We start from the raw sequence: 19,642 nt of genomic DNA on the forward strand, positions 1-19,642 counted from the left end.
ACTCTGTTACCATGATAAGTAATAAAATATATTGGATGGAACAAAATGTATTATATTTAAGTATAGCAACCTCGAGATATGAAAACATCAGTATACACACGTGATTTTGTTTGTCCTTACTGATCCCATAAGTCATACATAGCACCAGATTTCTATTATATTATCTACAATAATATTTTAACTATTGACAATTTTTTTTTATAATTTTAGGTAATATTTTTTAAGTGGTTTTTATTTTTTAATTTTTAATATCTTAAAACCACGTAAAAATGTTATATCATGTTATAAAAAAAATAATTAAAATTTAATAATAAAAAATCATTTTCAATTATACTACACAGACCCTAAAATGATATTCATATTACTTATACTACACTTATACTTATCACTCCTCTAATTATAAATTAAGTTATGATTTGACCATTCTTTACAACCTCTTTGTCTTTTTGTTATATAATTCTTAACTCAAGTATTGGATTGAGAATTTCATCTTATTCTAAAAAAAGAAGGAAAATATGTTGTAGACGCTGCACCCGTTGATAATTCAATTTTAAGGATATTTGGTGTGTTTGGATTACTATTTGAGCACCCCAAAAGTTACTTAAAGAGTATTGAAAGTCACGTTGACTTGATCATTCATTTTTAAGTTTTATGGAGTATTAAAGAAATCTAAATTGTGGTTGCATTCAAAACAATAATTTTTATGTTTTTCAGTAGATGAAATTCCAATTTCATTCAATTAAACTTAACCTTTTTAGTTATAAACCAAACACATTCTTAATCCTTCAAAAATTAACTTTTATATTTATAATATATATATATAAAACAATAAATGAAAATTATCTCTAGAAATTTGTTGAGTGTCAAACTAATACTAATAGTACTCAAAAGAAATTGAAACCATCACAATCCATCTTTTACATATTGGATTTGTATGTACCACAATTGTTATACTTATCAATATTTAAGGTTGTATGTACCACAATTGTTATACTTATCAATATTTAAGGAGTTAATGATTGTGCAGAAAGTATGTTTATATAAAAGATTAAATATGTTTTTAGTTTCTAATTTTAGTGAAAAATTAAAATTTGTTTATCTTTCAAACTTTGATACAATTTAAATTTTAAAAATAAACAAATATAAATATTCAACATTTGATAGATTTTAACTTAAATGTAACATTGAAACACATTGAAACATTGTTTAACACAAAAATAATTGATGTCATTAAATTAGAATGGTTATATTCACTTATTTTTTAATTTTTTGAATAAAAATATATTAAAACTTGAGACATGTAACGATATTTATCTATGATATAAAAGTTAATATCCTCTGTTTTTATTTAGAGGTAGTTGGTAATGTGAAACAAATCAAAATTTGTTACTTTAAATGGGTCTCGTTCAAAACTTGACTATATCCAATACCTTCAATACCTTGTACTTGTTCTAGAACTGAGAGACAAAACCGCCACTAAATAGAAATAGTTTGCCTATGAAGATTTTATTGAAAAATGTAAATAAAGTAAAACCATTTCCATTACAAAAATCCCTTGTTCCTTTTACCTATCGGTTTAATAATGATGACTGCATATTGTGGCGTGTAAGAACATGAGGAATAATTTATTATGATTTTGAATTGTAATGTTTCTCTTATACTATTTCATAATCGGTCATATACGTGTAAGACTGAAAACAGGAAAACAGTTGTAGAAAAAATTCTGAACACAGCATCTTCATTGAAGCAGAAGTGGACTAGAGAAAGGAAGAATTTGAAACTAGTGTTTGCAGTTATGTTAAGCAGCTAAGAGTGGGATCAGAGTGTAACGGTGAAATGTCTAGTTTCTTCACCTCGAGAGAGGGAGAATGTTGAATGTGTAGTCCTGTTGCCATAGTTGACAGTAACAGTATATTCTCCTAAGAAGCCATAAAAGCTATAGGAACCGTGAACATCTGCAACTCCCTCTACACGACCGGTTTTCCACTCTTCAAGGAGTTTGTCCACAACATCACCTGCTGCCAGGTTCTTGAAATTGTTGTCTGTCAGACACATTTGGTAGCACCCATTTGGATGATATGCTGTCCAAAGCATTATCCCATTCACAGAAGGATGTGAGAACCCTTCCCTCAACACTTCCTCCAAATAACTTCCCTACATGTTATCAAAATCACACTTCATTTCAGATTATCATAACCACCTTAAAATTCACATCATCTATGATAACTTACCTGTGAATCTCTATCAATTGTCTTGCTTATATCAACCTCAGTAAGCCAAATGGGAAGTCCAAGTGTTGCCAACTTGTCTAGGATGGCTCTGATGAGAGGAGGATTGGGTATTGTGAAGTGTCCCTCCAAGCCAATTCCATCCATGAAGATGCCATTTTTTTGCAGTTCTCTTACCCGTGAGATATAGGCGTCTACAGTGGAGTTTACATCGCTGCATGTTTCCACAACATTGAAGTCATTCATAAACAGGGTTGATAACGGATCTGATTCATGTGCAGTCTCAAAGAAATGCAATGTTGCATCTGATCCAAGCCTTTGCTCGTAGAAATCAAAATGAAGCATTTCGTTGCTGACGTCCCAGTGTATGAACTCATCTTTGTACTGGCTCATGAGACTTTGTATTCTGGAATTCACTGCAGATTGTAACTGGATGCCAGTGAGGTTAAGAACCCATGGAGGAGTGTATTTAGGGTCTTCCCAGAATATGTTGTGCCCTCTGGCTACGATATTGTTTGTTCGAACAAACTGTAGCATTTGGTCTGAGATGGTGTAATTGACCTTGCCTTCATCAGGTTCTGTGGCGTACCATTTGAGCTCGTTTTCAAAGACTGCAGCATTGAATCGTTTCACAAACCAATTCTGAACCGACACAAGAATTGAGTTTTGTCATGCATTACCTTGTATGCTATGAAATATAGTGTTTAGTGGGGTGCACAAAATATACAAACCTGATAGGGTACGTTGCCAAGAATAGTCTTTGCTATGGCAGATCCAAAAGGGAAGTCTTTTGAGATTTGCTCTATAGAGATGGAAGCTCCTTGCAATCTTCTACCGTTGCTATCTGACACATGAATCGTGACGGCACGCTTTCTTTTCTATATTGAATGCAAGTGGAAAACAAACATTTTATGAGAAAGTCTTGCAACATATATCAGTGTATTTGGTTAATAAAAAACAACTAAGCATTCCGTTATTTTGGTCAAATAATGAAATGTAACTCACAGTGTTGATCATATACTGTTGATTGATTCTCCATTGTTGCTTAGTGAATGGCTGGAGTGATGGGCTAGCAACTTCTATGTTGATGTCTTTACCATCCGCGTTCTGCATAAACAGAATTAAAAGAAACGAACCAAATATAGTAAAACTATCACCGAAGAGTTTTTTTCTGGATAAGAGCAAGCTATTACCTGGAAGAAGATGATGGATAAATTTGAAGGCCAGTTGAGAACAAAACCACCCTTCAGAAAAGACCAGCATCCAAGCTTGGCTGAAACTGTCCCAATGCAATCATACGTCTCTTTCTCTGTTTCCAAGGTAGCCCTTATCATAGCTGAACTTGAACCTTTAACTCTCACCCATGCTGTAACATATTGTCATCCACCCACATCATATCTAACAATTTTACATTCTTACTATTGAAAATGTCAACGTTAAAAAAGTTGTAATTAGAAACTATTGCAGCATAACATCATTAATCCGTTGTAGTCTAGTTGGTCAGGATACTCGGCTCTCACCCGAGAGACCCGGGTTCAAGTCCCGGCAACGGAAAATTATTTTTTTTCACTAAAAACTTCTTTTTTTTTTCTATTAAGCAGAAAATGATGTAATCATAAAGAGAAGAGTGTTAAAAAGACGATAACCAACCGGAGAAAGTGTAAATGGTGGCCTGAGTGAGATTATAGAGAAGGAGTGAAGGCACATAGCTGTTGTTAACAACGTAAGATGAAGCAATCGGAGACTGTTGGTCACTCTTGAGAACTCCTCCTCCATAAAGTGGCTCCCCTGGCTTCTCTTTGCACTGTCACAAATATGAATTAAATTCATAATGTTGAATGGGTTTTGTTCAAAAAATGTAATTACCTCAGTGTAGGCAGTGAAGTCATATAGGGGCCCATCTGCAACGAAGACACGAAACAAAGAATATTGAGAAGAATTTTATGAGTACTTAAAAGTTGGGTTTGAGAATAACAGAGGGAAAATGAGTAGGAAGAAGAACCATATAAAGGAGAAACCAGAGAAGTTGGTATTAGAAGGAAGAAAAGTATAAGGACATAGAAGGGGATATCTTGCATCCTTGGACTTATGAATCGGAAGGGAGAAGAAGAAAAAGGGTTATGAAGTTTGAAGAAAAGAAAGTGAGCATAAATACAAAAGAAATGGGCGTGTTGGAAGTACTGTATGCCCAGAGAACACGGGAGTGTAAGAAAGGAGAGACGACAAAGAGATTGATTGTACTTAGTAGCATTGGGTTGGTGATTTCACAAGGGAACAGGACCTCTGAATAAGTCCCTTCACATGCCATTGTTACGTTAACAAATCATAAATAATTAATTCATCTCACTCTTAATGCTGATATAGTTGTTCACCCTCCTCCTGCATCATTAATTCCCGATTCACCAAACGTTGATTTTTCGCAAAGTTAATTGGTGATGGTAATGGATTTGTATTGCTCATTTAATGTGTCTTTGAATTGCATTTCCATCTTCTTCCTCTACTCGCTCTATTATTCACATTGCTTTTTCGAATATGGATACTGTGCCACTCCATATCCAGTCTTATTATTAATACTATTATTAATGACCATTTCCTTGTTTCAAACTAATGATCTAAAATTTAAACTTTTGAAATCAAGATGAATCGTGATAGTACTGTCTTAAATCGTGAAAAGGTTTAAAATTTTGCGTACTTTTTTAGTCAGACAGACCGTGTCATTTGCACAGGAACAAAATATTAACTCAGAAGTGTGAGAAATGTGTGAGGCGGTCTTGGGTCACATGATCCTTAAACTGATGTGATGACAAATTTTTTTTACAAATAATGTAGCGATAAGTGAATTATGGATGGTTCAGAACTCATGTGAAACATCCTATGAGAGACCAAAAATCACGACCTTTCATCGTTTGGTCTTGGACAGCTGTTCAGGTGCAAAAGGACAATATAACATTATGCGATCGATTAATTAAGGAGTGGAGTTAAACGATGAAGGACACCAATCAATTTCACCTTCTTCTAAACAGAGATGGATGCAGATGGGGAAAAATAGTGTAAACATAATAAGTAACATCATATGTCGAAAAAAGAGATATTTAGTGAAATAGACATGTACAATTTTAAAGTGTCTACCTCATTAGTTTAAAGAGCTAATAGGTTTGTTCGTGTATAATTTTAATGTATTAAATCTTCAATTTGTAAAATATGAATAAAAATAGAAAGTCGAAACATAAATAGATGTAGCAGAATGGAAGGAACTAGTGTTAATCACACAGAACCTGAATTGATTGATGGTTTAAACTAAAGAAACCATTTTTATTAATGTGGAGACTAAAACAGGTTATCTACTTTTGGTATAAGTGGTTGGGTGAATGGAAGTTATGGAAATTAGTTTAGATCACAGTGCATCGACTTGTTCATGACTGAAACTTTTGGTTATGTAAGAAAATTAATAACATTTCTATTACCGAAATGTACAAATCGTATCACCCAAAGATAAGACAATTTTATAATATATAAGTGAATGTAAATTTCACCTTACAAGTTAACTTTTAGGGTTAAATTAGACTTAAAAACCATTCTTTAACATGCTATCAGAGCAATAATTAAAAAGAAAAATTATATTCCATTGAGATTTCTTAAACATATAATTTCATCCGCTATTAGACCATCTATTAATATCTAGTCCTATGCACGAGATATAAATATCTCAGCGTGAAATTGAATTAGACTTAAAGTCCACTTATTACACGAATTTGTTTAAAGAGCTAGGCACATAGCTTCACTTGTGACGGAGAAAAGAAGTGGAGCATGAACTTTCCCAGAGAATGGTATTGCTTGGAGTGGGCATTGAATACTCATTAAGTGAAGTATAGGGTTGGCACGTGCTCTTCTCTTTTGGACCATAGGACCAACATTACTTCCCACTATCACCACAATGCACACCTCTTCCCACCCACCCTTTTAAATATCAATATCATGCATTATCATTTGCCATAAAAATAAAGAAAAACCATAAATGTTACTGTTTTAGCCAAAAAAAAATAATAGTTACGATCAGTTAATAGTTAATGCTCTCTGTCATTTCCGATAATTCCTAGTCTCCTTTACCTCCTAAATTGTTATTAGTTACCAGATTCCAAAAACCACCGATTAACTAGAATGTTTTCCTTTAAATGTTTCTCCTTTATTATATGTCTTCTTTTATTATTACAACTACTCAAAGTTATGGACATAATTAGCATTAATTTTACTGTCTCAATCGGTAATGGACTTAGTAATCCAACACCACGATATTAAACCTAACACCGCATAGTCATCTTAACCTTTGCATCAGATATAAAAGTACTTCTTTAAAGCCATTTATAGGCAATTAGAAATTGGAAAAATTGAAAGGAGTCTCAGAAAGCACATGAATATATGTTTGGAAGATGAGTATGTAACTGAAGTATGTTCCCTCTTTGCAGATTGGCATCATCAACCTGTGAAAATGTGTTGATTATTTTGGTAAAAAAGAGAAGAAAGAAATCAATATATTATCGTTTCTCTCTCAGCTGGGTTTCAGCGTGGTATGGGTATGTTCCTTTCGGTTCTGATCACAGCAGGCTCTGCGGTCCACGTATAATGAGTCTAAGGCATTTATCAAATTCACCCTTCTCAATCAAGCAAAGGTCACACCATTCTGTTTTTAAATTTCAATCATATCTCAACTCGCTAACACAATCTCTCTTCAATCCTTCGTCTGTAGATATCCCCCAAATGGTGATGAGAATCAAGTGAGTTCAACGTTCCATTAGAAAAATGTATTTTGATGTTTTGAATTGGAAATATCGGTCTTTTTACGTAAATTTAGTTCATGTCTCATTGATACTTGGCAAATATATCCGCTTTCGTGGTATTGTCTGAATTCGTTCCTGTTTTGTTGGAGAATTTCCACATTGACTGGGTATGGGTATGAGAAATTTCTGATTTTTTCAATTGAATATGGGGATGGAGATGAGATATACATATCCCGCCATAATACTTGTCCTGCCATATCCTTATCTTGTTTAAATTATTAAAATATTCACAATTAATTAAGTAACCTTATATATATATATATATATATATATATATATATATATACTTTCTATTTTTTATTTCTTTTAATTATTTTGTTTGTTATAAAACTCATTTGCATCTTCAATATATTTTTTATCTTATCAGAATATTTATGTAATTATGTTAAAATGATGTATGTCAATTAAAAAAAAATTATTTCTAACATTTGAATATTTCTATCATTTTTTTATATTTTTATTTATTGTATATTTTTCTTTCACATGAGAATGTTTAATACTCTCAATTTAAGTGTTTAATAACATAAACATTTCATTTACTAGGTAATATAAAAAAAATTACTTCTTATTATTAATTTTTGTTTCATTTGAAGAACTTTCTTGTTTCGCTAAAACAACTTTTTGTTATTTCTCGACTATTGAGTATATATATTGATATTTGAAAAGTTTTCTTAGATGTCTAAGATATTTTTCATCTTATCATATCCTTAATTATACATTTGTTTTTATTTGTACGATTCTCTTCAATAGTCTTCAAATTGTTTATAAGACACATATTTGTTAATTTTTTAATATTTTTATTTTTTGTTTATTTTCATCATATAGAATATTATTTCGATATATTTTATCTAATTATTTTTTATTTTCTAACTTATTACAATCATACTTTAATTTTTTTCACTATTGTATACTTAATTTATATTTACTACAATATAAAAATTTAATGTAATTGTATACATAATTTTTTAAAAGATAGAAGATCTATGTTAAAATTTTATTATTATGTTTATTATTTGTTATTCTTTGTGTCATTTTGATCGAGTGATGTATTATAACTTTTATTAGTGTATAAAAAAGAGATTCATTAAAATTTAAAAATTGAAATAAACAAACATTTAAAATATATTTTAAAAATTTGAATTTTTTTCCTTTTATATTTTTCTTAAAATAATTTTAAATTTTATCAACTAGATTTCATTAATGTTTGTAAATTTAATAAATATTTTAATTCTCATAAAATTTTATTTGGTATTCTAATATAAAATGTAAAGAGTTATAATTTATTTCAAAGTATTTGATATCGAAGAAACAACCATCCTCCTACTCTTAAATAAATATTTGATAATATTATGTTTTCTTTACCATAATTTTTTATTATTTTATAAAAATTAATTAAAATTAATATTAAAGTAGTAAGAAAACGGATACGGATATGGGTACGAGATTATACCCGTTACCGTTATCCGGTGAAAATGAAGATAAGACAAAAATTTGATACCCGTTGAGTTTAGCTATGCAGATAGAGATAAATTTTATTTATAAAAATAGATATGAGATACCAAAACATGTCCCTGTTGTCATTCCTATTCAATACTACACTTCATTTAAAGTATATGATTGAGTTTTATTGAATTTACATTTTCATTTGTACATAATACGCTATATATAACATACTGTAGTAAACAGGAGTAATGTGTGAATTTGTGTGAGTCGATAGAAACACGATTTAAAAAAAAAAATAAAAAATTATCTGTCAGAGTTCTTCCAGTTTTTTGGCCATTAGCTCCGCCAGATAACAAAACCCTGCTTTTCTGATATTACTGGTCGTCTTCAAGTAACGTAATTGATTTTAGAGTTTGTCTTCACTTAAAAAATCATCAAAAGTTTTTTTTTTTTTTATTTATTCGCTTAATTTTGGACAAATATATGTATATGAATATGTATATATGTTTGTACATATGTATATGATTATGTCTGTATTCGAATTCAACAAAGATCACAGGAGATCCATTGCTTCCTATTAGTAAAGTCTGCAATACTTTTGAATCAGATCAACAGAAGCAATTGCAAACATATACTTGCATATATTGAAAATCTTTGCCAACATATTGTTCTCGAAATTGGTTATAGGATAATTCTCTCCCTCCCTGCTGCTTGAAAACAAGACTGTTGCTGACAGACTGTAACCTGATTGCTTCAGAGCACAAACATAAAGAATGTACAAACCGCTTTTATTCCCAAAAAGACATGTGATTACCAGCGGAAATTAGGATATTACTGTGCAGAGGCGCCTCATATATCATCGCCTACTTGATGTGACTGGGTTTTTCTTGGAGTTTTTGCTCAAGTAGATTCTGTTGTAAACCATCTTGGTTCTGATTGATAGAAGAAGGTCTAAGAAGAAGCCCATAAGACAGGCTGCAGCCATAACTATGAATACAAGCCTGTAACAGTGAGGTCCAACACAAGTGTTGCCTCCTCCTGTGGTGGTAGTTGCCTCCATATCATAAAGAATGCCAGCTAGCAGACCAGAGAAGAGGAAAGAGCCAAGGGGAAGGTTAAGGATTAGAATGTTGTAAATGAGTCCGTAATATTTGAGGCCAAATAACTCTGAGGCTGTTGGCACAGTGATGGCTAGCCTCACTCCGTAGCATATGCCAACCATAATGGAGCCTATGTAAAGTGAACCTGGCACAGCCATGGCCAGTAGTATGTATCCCACGCCCATCAATATTTGAGACCCTGCATTCCAAAGGGGTCTAGGAGTTCCGCCTTTCCTGCAAAACAAAAACAAACTCGTCAAAATTAAAGAGTAAGAATTCTTGAACCAAGTTACATCTACAAAGTTTTTAGGAGGAACTTTCTTCTTTTACAAATCAATCCCAGAAAGGTAACATCTTTCTATAGCATCTTTTATTAGTTGAATGGGTTTTCATACCTAAATTTGGTGTAGTAGATTTCTAGTATCAAGAAGCTTCATTTGTTTTTCTGTTTTGCATATTGTTTTTAGTAGGGCGTGTGTAATTATATTGAATTTTTAAGAATACTGTGTATCTCACGTTGATTGAATTGAACTAACTATAGATTCAGAATAATCAAACTATTCTAAAAATTTCTTGTGTTCTTTACATCGATTTTTGTTTCTCTCTCTTTTATTGTTCTTTACCTTTTTGGCAGTTTAATACTATCAACTTCTTTATTCTTAAAAAATCTATGCAGAAATAAAAGAAAGTAAGGTATAAAAAGACGAATAATAAGATGTGACAAGAGAAAGGTACAAAAATAATAAATGTTAGATAAAAGGAAGGGACTATCATTAACGATTTAAGCTTTGGAAATAAATATTATGAATACAAAATTAATTAATAATATGATCATGATACTACAAAATAAAATTTAAAATAAAGTTAGATCCTAATTCAAATTAAAATATGCGAGCTTATTTTAGAGAATGTCAAAAGGTGATTGTTGGGCCACCTATATAGTATTCAATCTATTCTGAACTTGAGGGATGTGTATATATAAATGTGAATAACCTTAACAAGATGAACTAGTTTAAGTAATTTATTAGAGTGGAAGTAAAATTAATAAGAGGCATGAAATTGGGCACCAATGGTCAAACGCGTGAAGTTGCATACCTCCTACAATTTTTAAAACGGAAATGATATTTAGATATATATTTTTAAACTTAATTTTGACATAGTGACGTGTCAATCATTTTTTTATTTAAATTTTTTTTTTTTAAACTGAAACACGTGTGGGAGAAGATAGGGAAGAGGTTCAGCAAAGAGAACCCATAATTTTCTTATTTGGCAAGAGAACTGCAACTTGAGAGAAGAGAGAAGCAATGTCTCACGACGTCATTGAACAGAGAAGTAAGATCTGAGGTTTGGGTTCTCAACGGCGATGGGTGGTGGTTCATTTTGACTTTATTCTTTGTTTCACTCCCACAATCACCAATGATTCATTTTCGTTCAAATGCCATATGTAATTGAAATGTTTGTGGTTGGTTGTTTTGTGGGTGAGTTGTAGGGTTTTTCCATTCTATCGTTGTTGTTGGTGTAGATATTATTTAAGATTTAGGTTTTTTCTGAGTTGAAGATGACGACACTAGAACCACTCTTAACGGAAAAAAAAAATATGATAGCAGGAGTCACACGATATCATTTAGGATTTAGGTTTTTTCTGAATTGAAGATGACGACACTAGAACCACTCTTAACGGAAAAAAATATGACAGCAGGACTCACACGATGTGGGGATCTATGTGCAAATAGGTGAGGAGTTGCGCTAGAGTTTTTGTACAAATATTGGACAGTTCTGCAAGTATGAGACATAATGTTCAATGTACCTAATATGAACCATAAAATGACATTGAAGTCCTTATGAAGAACTAAAAAGTCTGTTAGACCCAATCTTAATGAAAAAAAAATATGACAGCGGGAGTCACTGACATGTGGGGAGCCATGTGCAAATAAGTAGGGAGGTGCGTTCAGGTTTTTGTACAAATACTAGACAATCATGTAAATATGAGACAACAACTTCAATATACCTAATGTCAACCACAAAAATCACATTGCAATCCTCATGAAGAACAGAAAGCTTCATTGGACCCAATCTTAACGAAAAAAAATATAACAGCAGAAGTCACACACATGTGGGGAACTATGTACAAATAAGTGGGGAGTTACGTTGAGTTTTTTGTACAAATATTGGATAGTTATGTATTTATGAAACATGTTCAATGTTCTTAATATGGACCACAAAAATGACATTGCAGTCTACATGAAAAACAAAAAAGTTTGTTGGACTCAGTCTTAACGAAAAAAATATGACAAAGGGAATGTCATTGCACATGGTTCCCCACATGTTTATGATTCCCTTTGTCATATTTTTTTCGTTAAGACTGGGTCCAACAAACTTTTTTGTTTTTCATGTAGATTGCAATGTCATTTTTGTGGTCCATATTAAGAACATTGAACATGTTTCATAAATACATAACTATCCAATATTTGTACAAAAAACTCAACGTAACTCCCCACTTATTTGCACATAGTTCCCCACATGTGTGTGACTTCTGCTGTTATATTTTTTTTCGTTAAGATTGGGTCCAATGAAGCTTTATGTTCTTCATGAGGATTGCAATGTGATTTTTGTGGTTGACATTAGGTATATTGAAATTGTTGTCTCATATTTACATGATTGTCTAGTATTTGTACAAAAACCTGAACGCACCTCCCTACTTATTTGCACATGGCTCCCCACATGTCAGTAACTCCCGCTGTCATATTTTTTTTCATTAAGATTGGGTCTAACAGACTTTTTAGTTCTTCATGAGGACTTCAATGTCATTTTATGGTTCATATTAGGTACATTGAACATGATTTTTCATACTTGCATAACTGTCCAATATTTGTACAAAAACTCTAATGCAACTCCTCACCTATTTGCACATAGATCCCCACATCGTGTGAGTCCTGCTGTCATATTTTTTCTGTTAAGAGTGGTTCTAGTGTCATCATCTTCAACTCAGAAAAAACCTAAATCCTAAATGATATAAACACCAACAGCAACAATAAAATGGAAAAACCCTACAACTCACCCACAAAACAACCAACCACAAACATTTCAATTACGTATGGTATTGAACGAAAATGAATCATTGGTGATTGTGAGAGTGAAACAAAGAATAAAGTCAAAACGAACCACTACCCATCCCCGTTGAGAACCCAAACCTCAGACCCTACTTCTCTGTTCAATGACGCCGCGAGGCATTGCTTCTCTCTTCTCTCAAGTTGCAGTTCTCTCTACCAAATGAGAAAATTATGGGTTCTCTTTGTTGAACCTCTTCCCCATCTTCTCTCACACGTGTTTCAATTTTTTAAAATAAAAATGAAACAAATTTTTAAATAAGAAAAATAATTGACACGTCAACTATGTCAAAAATAAGTTCAAAATATATGTCGAAATATCATTTTCATTTTTAAAACATGCTAAAAGACCCAACCAAAATAACAAGAAAACGGGTCAAACCGACTTACTTGATGAAGTACTCCGAAAGAGAACCCGATACGATCCGACCGAAAAAGCCCCAAATACTGGTCAAAGACACGAAGAGGGACACATCCGAATAACCCAGCGCCAACCCGATTTGACCCATATTATTCATAACCGCCAACCCAGTTCCAACCCCGCAAAGAAACGACACGAACAGAATCCAAAAGTCCACGGTTCTCAGCGCCTCGCAAACCGTGTGCTCCTCCCCCACCGCCGGTCTTCTCTTTTCCACCGCCACCGCTTCCTCCTCTTCCGCTAACACATTTCCTCTCTCCACCTCACATTCATTTCCCTTGTCGTTTCCGCGAAGCAACGGTTCCTCACCCTGCCTCTCCAAATCCGGTTTGAACATGTCCAACCCACGCGCCTTCAAGTAAGAGTGGACCGGGATTCCCAACGGTGCCGCCAACAGAACAAGCAAACCGATAGAGAAAGCCCGAGACGCCAACAAGCTAGGGTTCGGCACGAAGCTGAAGGCCAAGAGGTAAACGGCGACTACGACGGCGACCGCGTTGAAGACCCCGAAATAAGTGGGCTCTTCGTCATCCTGGATGACGGCGTCGGGAGGAATCTCACGGAGGAAAAAGATTCCGGAGAGGCAAACGACGAATGGGATGAGAGCGAGCATGAGGAGAAACGAAGCAGGGTCGTCCGCGAAGAGAGCGTAACAGAGGTTGGTGAATATGGCGGTGCTCAATCCGACATAGCCTTTGAGAATGCCGGAAACAGGACCTCTGTTGCGGCGGAAGTTGCGGATACAGGTGACTAGAACCGCCGTGTTCATCCATGTAGTGCTGTTGCCACCGACGCAGAGAAATATGCACATCTGCATGAATTTTTGGGAATTGAGAATGTGCAATTTTAGGAAATTAAAATGTTCGTGATGAGTAATGAATGAGTAAGTGGTGGTAACCTGGTAGTAGGGGAGGGGTTGGATTCTTTGGCTGACGACGAGCCACTGAACGCCATAACCGACGAGGCCTTCGACGGAGCCGATGAGGAGAATGATCCAAGTGGGGAATTTGTCAGAAGCAAGCCCAGCAAGAAGCCCAAATGCCTTTCCAACGTCCTTGGCCACCGACAGATTGTTGAGTTCAACTTGCGTTAGATGCATGAGGGATTTCAGAGCGTCGGAGTAATTTGAGAAAGTGTAGTTGTTGCCAGAGATGGCTTGAATCCACACCGCCGCCACCAACCCAATCCATTTGCTCCTGCTCCAACTCCGATCACCGTCCATCTTTGGATTTTATTTGAGTGACTGCGCTTGTGTTTCTATCCACCGCTTCGACCATCCCATCCTCATCGCGATCTTATATATGCTACGAAAACACTATTTTCAGCACCTTGCCTGTTACATTACAACTATTTAATCACTCTAAATAATAATAAAATATGAAATAAAAAATTAATAAAAATGATTGCAGAATGACGGTATAAATTTTAAAGGTATCACCTTATCACATCCCTTGTTACTATCCTCTTTCCCACTCTACCCATTTTTTTTATTTTATTTTTATGAAATTAAAATAGATTAGATTAAATTAAAAAGGATTTTGAAGTTTAGCATATATGTCCAAATCTGAAAGCAACTCCACTTTTCTTTCAGTCGTTAATGTGTATCGTTTGCTGGGTGTTGTTGTATGAGGTAATTCTTTGTTACGAAGAGATTGTTTCTTGTTTAAGAAACAAATGTTTAGTTGAGGGAACTCGTTGTGAGATGGAAGACCTCTTCAACAGAAAATTTCACCAAAAATCTATTTATTTGGTTAATGATGATTTGATAGATTAATGAACAGTAATTACCATAATTAATGATGATTTGATAGATTAATCAATCCTAATTTTTTCGTTAATTATTATTTTGATCCTATGTCGTAGTGTCAAGTGTAATTACTTTATATTCAATTAAGTTTCTGTATTTATTTTTATTTCACTTAATTAAATTTTAATATTGTTTCTTTCCAAATTATATTATAATTTAATTTATTTATTAATAAAAATTGTACAGTATGGTCTACCGCCGGACCGCCGGACCATCGGTAAGACGGACCAAGGACCATCGGTCAAGCGGACCCTCATTTATGAAGACAACCGACAGGATACACGACCCATCGGTCGGGCGGCCACACCAAAACCTGGATCAATAATCAGGTTTAAAACGCAATTGAGCCATTATTAAGAAACCCTAATCACAGACCCAAACCAAAAACTACAAATAGAAGCCCAAGGTAGGTTGGTAAGCACACACCTTCAACTCGCATTTTATTACAGCATTTACTGCTACCTACCGATCGGTCTTAAACTGACTTAAGCATCGGAGCCTTTTAGACAGGTACCCCGATCGCTCGACCAACCGAACGGGAGGAGAGCCGAGCTACGGAGGGAAATGCAGGACTTGGATGTTAACTGTGGGCGGATCCGAGAAGAGCTTGACTGGATGACCGAGCGGCGAGAGAAAGAACTGTATAAGCTCATTAAGGAGGACATCAGACAAGAGGAGAAAAAAGGTAATTTAAGTGTTGATTGTAGGTGCTTGGTCCCTACACCCCGAAACAAAAATTAATAAATTACAAAATTTATTCTTTTATTATAAATATAATTTAATTTATGAAATTAATTTAAGTGGAAAAAAAAATTAAAAGATTTAAAATATATTGATAATTCAGTTTAAATTTTATGTAAAAATTAACTTTTTTGTTGGAGACATAAAATTTATAAAAAAGCTAATAAAGGAGGATATACATTTTTCAATTATTTTAAATATTAAAATTTACAAATTACAATAACAACTTTATATATTTTGTTTTTATTTTTCTTTAGAGGATGAGCTTATATTTTGTTTTTATTTTTCTTTACATGATCAATTGGTTATTGCGGTCGATTGTCAATTTGATTGCGGACATGAAACATTTTGATCAAAATATTAGGAAAATTATAAGTTTTAAAGTTGGTATATTTTTAAATTTAAAAAAAAAATAAATTTAATATTTACTGATGTATACATTTTAACAAGTTATTTTAATATAGATATATAAATTATAATTAGATTTAATTATCAATTTGATCATTCGGGAAAGAACAATATAACTCAACTTTTAAAAGTATTGATTCAATTAAGCCAAAATAAAATAGATATAAGATTGAATCGAAGATATTAACACGTAGAATTGATACTGAATTGTGACACTGTTACTTTCAGATGATAAGACATGAACTTGATGTGTAAAAAAATTAAATTTAAAAGAAAATCCAAAATATTACAAAATACGCATGCAATGTACAAAGACAATGTCAATAATATTTATACAAATATAACGAAAAAAATCTAATTGAATTCTTTTAACAAAAATTAAAACTTAATTAAATAAAAAAAAACAAAATAGTTCCAAAATAATGTTTAAACTATTTAATTTTTGTTTGTAAGCATATAATTAATTATTTCAAGAGTGATCCATGTAATTTTCTATTTTATTTTATTCCATAATTTTTTAACTAATTATTTTATTTAATCCATATAGAAGAAACCTATTACGCAGCAGTATAAAAACTGGAACAAATTCTTAGTATATGATATATGGAACTCCTTCATGAGAGGTAAATTCATATACCACCTTCATCATTCGTATTTGTTCTCATTATTCCTTACAGGTGTAGCATCAATGACTCGATCAATTCTCAGATCAGTTACGTTTTTTAATTAATGTTTATCTCTACAACAATTAAAAAAAAAAAAAGGTTAAGCAATTCGTTTAGACCAGTTTAGTAACATGTTACTTTTATCATTTTCAGCACGCAATTTGCCTACTTCCCCTATCAAACTCCGTTATTAATTTCAGAAGACATTAGACTTTGATCCAATTTATTTTACAATTTATTTCACATAATAGTAATTTATTTCTTAATATTATAGTTTCTAATTTGATACATGAGTGAGGCAATTGGTGAACATAGATGTAAGAAGGAAATGTAAAATTATAAAAAAAAAAGGTGAGATATAATGAGTGTTTATTTAGTCCCAAAAAAAAGGAAATTATCTTTTGACAAATTTTTTTAACAAACTTTTGACAAAGTTTCTATAAATAGAATTAAATAGATTATTTTTTTATTTTTTAATCAAAATAAAGTAATAATTGTAATACTTTTTTACTTCAAAAGGTAATTTGTCAAAAAGTTTGTCAAATTTTTTTGTTAAACTATCATCTTCCAAAAAAAATACTCTCTCTACAGTGAAAAAAATTACTGAGAGAGATATGATAGTAATAGAAAGTTAATAAAATAGTAAAAGAATCTAGAGAAGAGTCCAACAGGAATTGGTTTTGAGGTCCCAAATGGCAGGGAGCAAAAACTTGGTGCCCTTATCGCCGATAGCGTTGTAGGCAGCACCGGATACGGGGTCGACGGGTATTGGGCCGGAGGTAAAAATATCAGGGCACTTGCTTGTGGCTTCGTAGAAACGGTTTCCTCGTGCACTTGAGTAAAAGGCGTCACCCATAGGATTTGTGACTGCTCCGGCCAACCCTCCGGCCAACAACTTCACCATCACATCTGCTCCGGGATCTCCGCTTGGTGGCATCATCACTTGCCCTTCTTTTCCATTGCTCATGACGAATGGCCATGCACATTCAGGGCACTCCTCCACCGGGTTTCCCACGGCAACATAAGTTTGATTATCGATCTCACCGTGCTGGGCGCATGATCCTGCACACATCTCCGCCACCGTCACGCCCTTGGAGGCTACGACGAGAGTCAGGGTGTTTGGAACTCCGGCGGTTGCCGTGGGGATCATGGCCTTGATGAAATCTTTGATCAGGACTTTTCCGTAGGGGAAGTCTTGCAGGAAGGCTTGGTTTACCACCTTCACCGTGATCTTGGGAGCACCTACTGCACCTGGTACTGATTCTTGATAACTCTCCACCTTGTTCCACCATGTGGCCACCTGGGGTATGTTCTCGGCGGTGGGGGTGATGGTGTTGAGGGACCTGAAGAACGACAAAATGGCTCTCCTTTCGACCCTTGGAATTGGACCGTACCAGGCTATGCCAACTCTCAAGAACCCACCCAATAAGGGTCCTCCGTGGTAGGATACGGGTTCTGCTTCTTCCGCATCATTATTATTTGAAAAGGCCACTGGAAGAATGAGAAGAATAAAGACACAGAGAGCAAAAGAGACAAGAAGGTGTTTTGGGACGATGTCGACCATCTTCTCCTCTCGCTTTATTCCTTCTTTAGTGCACTTCACTCTTTTTTTTTTATTTTTATTATTATTACTCGATGTCCAGTGCACTTATGTTCCTCTCATGCTTTCTTCACCTATTTATACCCCATCCTTCTTCTTCTTAAGATAGAACCCAGCCATTAACGGAGCTTAAATCTCCCTGTTCTTGCGCCTCCCCACTCAACCCTCCTTAAAAGAAGGAACTTCATTCCCAAAAATAATGGCTTTTCCTTGTAAACAGGGTTGTTCATGGACCATCCTCCACAAAGACATCATACTTTTTCATTAGTAGGTTGCATAAACTGTTTTATATCCACCTACAGTATTTAAATTTTGAAAAATGAAAAACCATTTTTAATAAAAAAATAATAATTTCCATACAAAAATAAAAAATTACTCTATTTGATAATTTTGTTAAAAAAATGTTTGTCAAAAAATTATTTTCTTAAAATTTTATGGAAACTGGGTATGTTTGTAGCCAAAAGTTATCACCAGACTAATTCAATGAAATATTTTTATATGCATTATCCAATATCAAATACATTCAAATGATTTTAATGTATATGTCTACTTGACATTAAATTAAAACTGAACCTGTATCTATATGAATGTTCAATCTCCAATAAAAAAACAAAAGTAAAATATATTCTAACAATCAAATTTTGACCACAATTTTTACGATCTTTATGTTACAGTATTAATTTGATCTTATAATTTTTTTTTTCAAAATCCACCTTGAGAAATGAAACACAGTAAATATGCTGTTTTATATCAAAAGATGAAATGTTATCGGCACTCATTACTTTTCAGCATGTTGACTTGTTTGGTTAATATTTTGAAGAAAATTATTTTGAACTAAAATATATAATGTCTAATAAACTAGTTAAAATATAACGTAATATTTTCAAAGCTTAAATATCAATAAGGTTATAACAAAGATATAAAACAATTTATTAATAACAGGATTGTATCTTGAGTTCTCCATACTTATAATTTTTTTTTGGCTTAAATAGTTATTTGGTCCTAGTTTTGGTCGACTTTTTTCACTTTAGTCCTACTTTTGAAATTGTTTTCAATTTGGTCCTAATATTGGTAAATTTTTTTCAATTTGGTCTTTTTTGCTAACACCGTTAAAATAGTTAACGGATGTGATCAGTAACCGCCACGTGTCATTTTTTGATTTTTTTTTTAAATTTCTTTTTGATTTTTTTAAATTTTTTTATTTAAAAAAATGTACATGTGTCAAGCCCATATCATGCCACATGTCATTTTTGTGATTTTTAATTTTTTTAATTTTTTTAATTTTTT

At 33.2% G+C, this 19,642-nt stretch overlaps 3 protein-coding genes and 1 non-coding gene across 4 annotated transcripts; 1 reads left to right on the top strand and 3 right to left on the bottom strand.

Annotated features, from left to right (window-relative positions):
* Positions 1–1,709: 1,709 nt before the first annotated feature.
* Positions 1,710–4,438, bottom strand: LOC114162272 (Glycosyl hydrolase family 10 protein). The gene is made up of 8 exons (XM_028046097.2): positions 4,231–4,438; positions 4,095–4,129; positions 3,879–4,032; positions 3,422–3,594; positions 3,234–3,335; positions 2,960–3,106; positions 2,232–2,870; positions 1,710–2,154 (listed from the first exon to the last, which is right to left on the bottom strand). The coding sequence occupies exons 1-8, from the start codon at positions 4,304–4,306 to the stop codon at positions 1,819–1,821; spliced, it is 1,662 nt and encodes a 553-aa protein (XP_027901898.1). The 5' UTR covers positions 4,307–4,438; the 3' UTR covers positions 1,710–1,818.
* Positions 3,710–3,782, top strand: TRNAE-CUC (transfer RNA glutamic acid (anticodon CUC)). The gene has a single exon. It is a non-coding gene; the product is annotated as a tRNA-Glu (tRNA).
* Positions 4,439–9,127: 4,689 nt separating the features above from the next.
* Positions 9,128–14,465, bottom strand: LOC114162358 (protein NUCLEAR FUSION DEFECTIVE 4-like). The gene is made up of 3 exons (XM_028046214.2): positions 14,033–14,465; positions 13,104–13,945; positions 9,128–9,840 (listed from the first exon to the last, which is right to left on the bottom strand). The coding sequence occupies exons 1-3, from the start codon at positions 14,354–14,356 to the stop codon at positions 9,363–9,365; spliced, it is 1,644 nt and encodes a 547-aa protein (XP_027902015.1). The 5' UTR covers positions 14,357–14,465; the 3' UTR covers positions 9,128–9,362.
* Positions 14,466–17,278: 2,813 nt separating this feature from the next.
* Positions 17,279–18,408, bottom strand: LOC114164724 (protein EXORDIUM-like 4). The gene has a single exon (XM_028049472.2). It carries the CDS (start codon positions 18,317–18,319, stop codon positions 17,408–17,410), a length of 912 nt encoding a protein of 303 aa, XP_027905273.1. The 5' UTR covers positions 18,320–18,408; the 3' UTR covers positions 17,279–17,407.
* Positions 18,409–19,642: the final 1,234 nt, after the last annotated feature.

This window comes from Vigna unguiculata, chromosome 9 (genome assembly GCF_037176805.1).
Source record: "Vigna unguiculata cultivar grain cowpea cultivar isolate G323 ecotype 2 chromosome 9, ASM3717680v1, whole genome shotgun sequence".
Classification (NCBI taxonomy): Eukaryota; Viridiplantae; Streptophyta; class Magnoliopsida; order Fabales; family Fabaceae; genus Vigna; species Vigna unguiculata.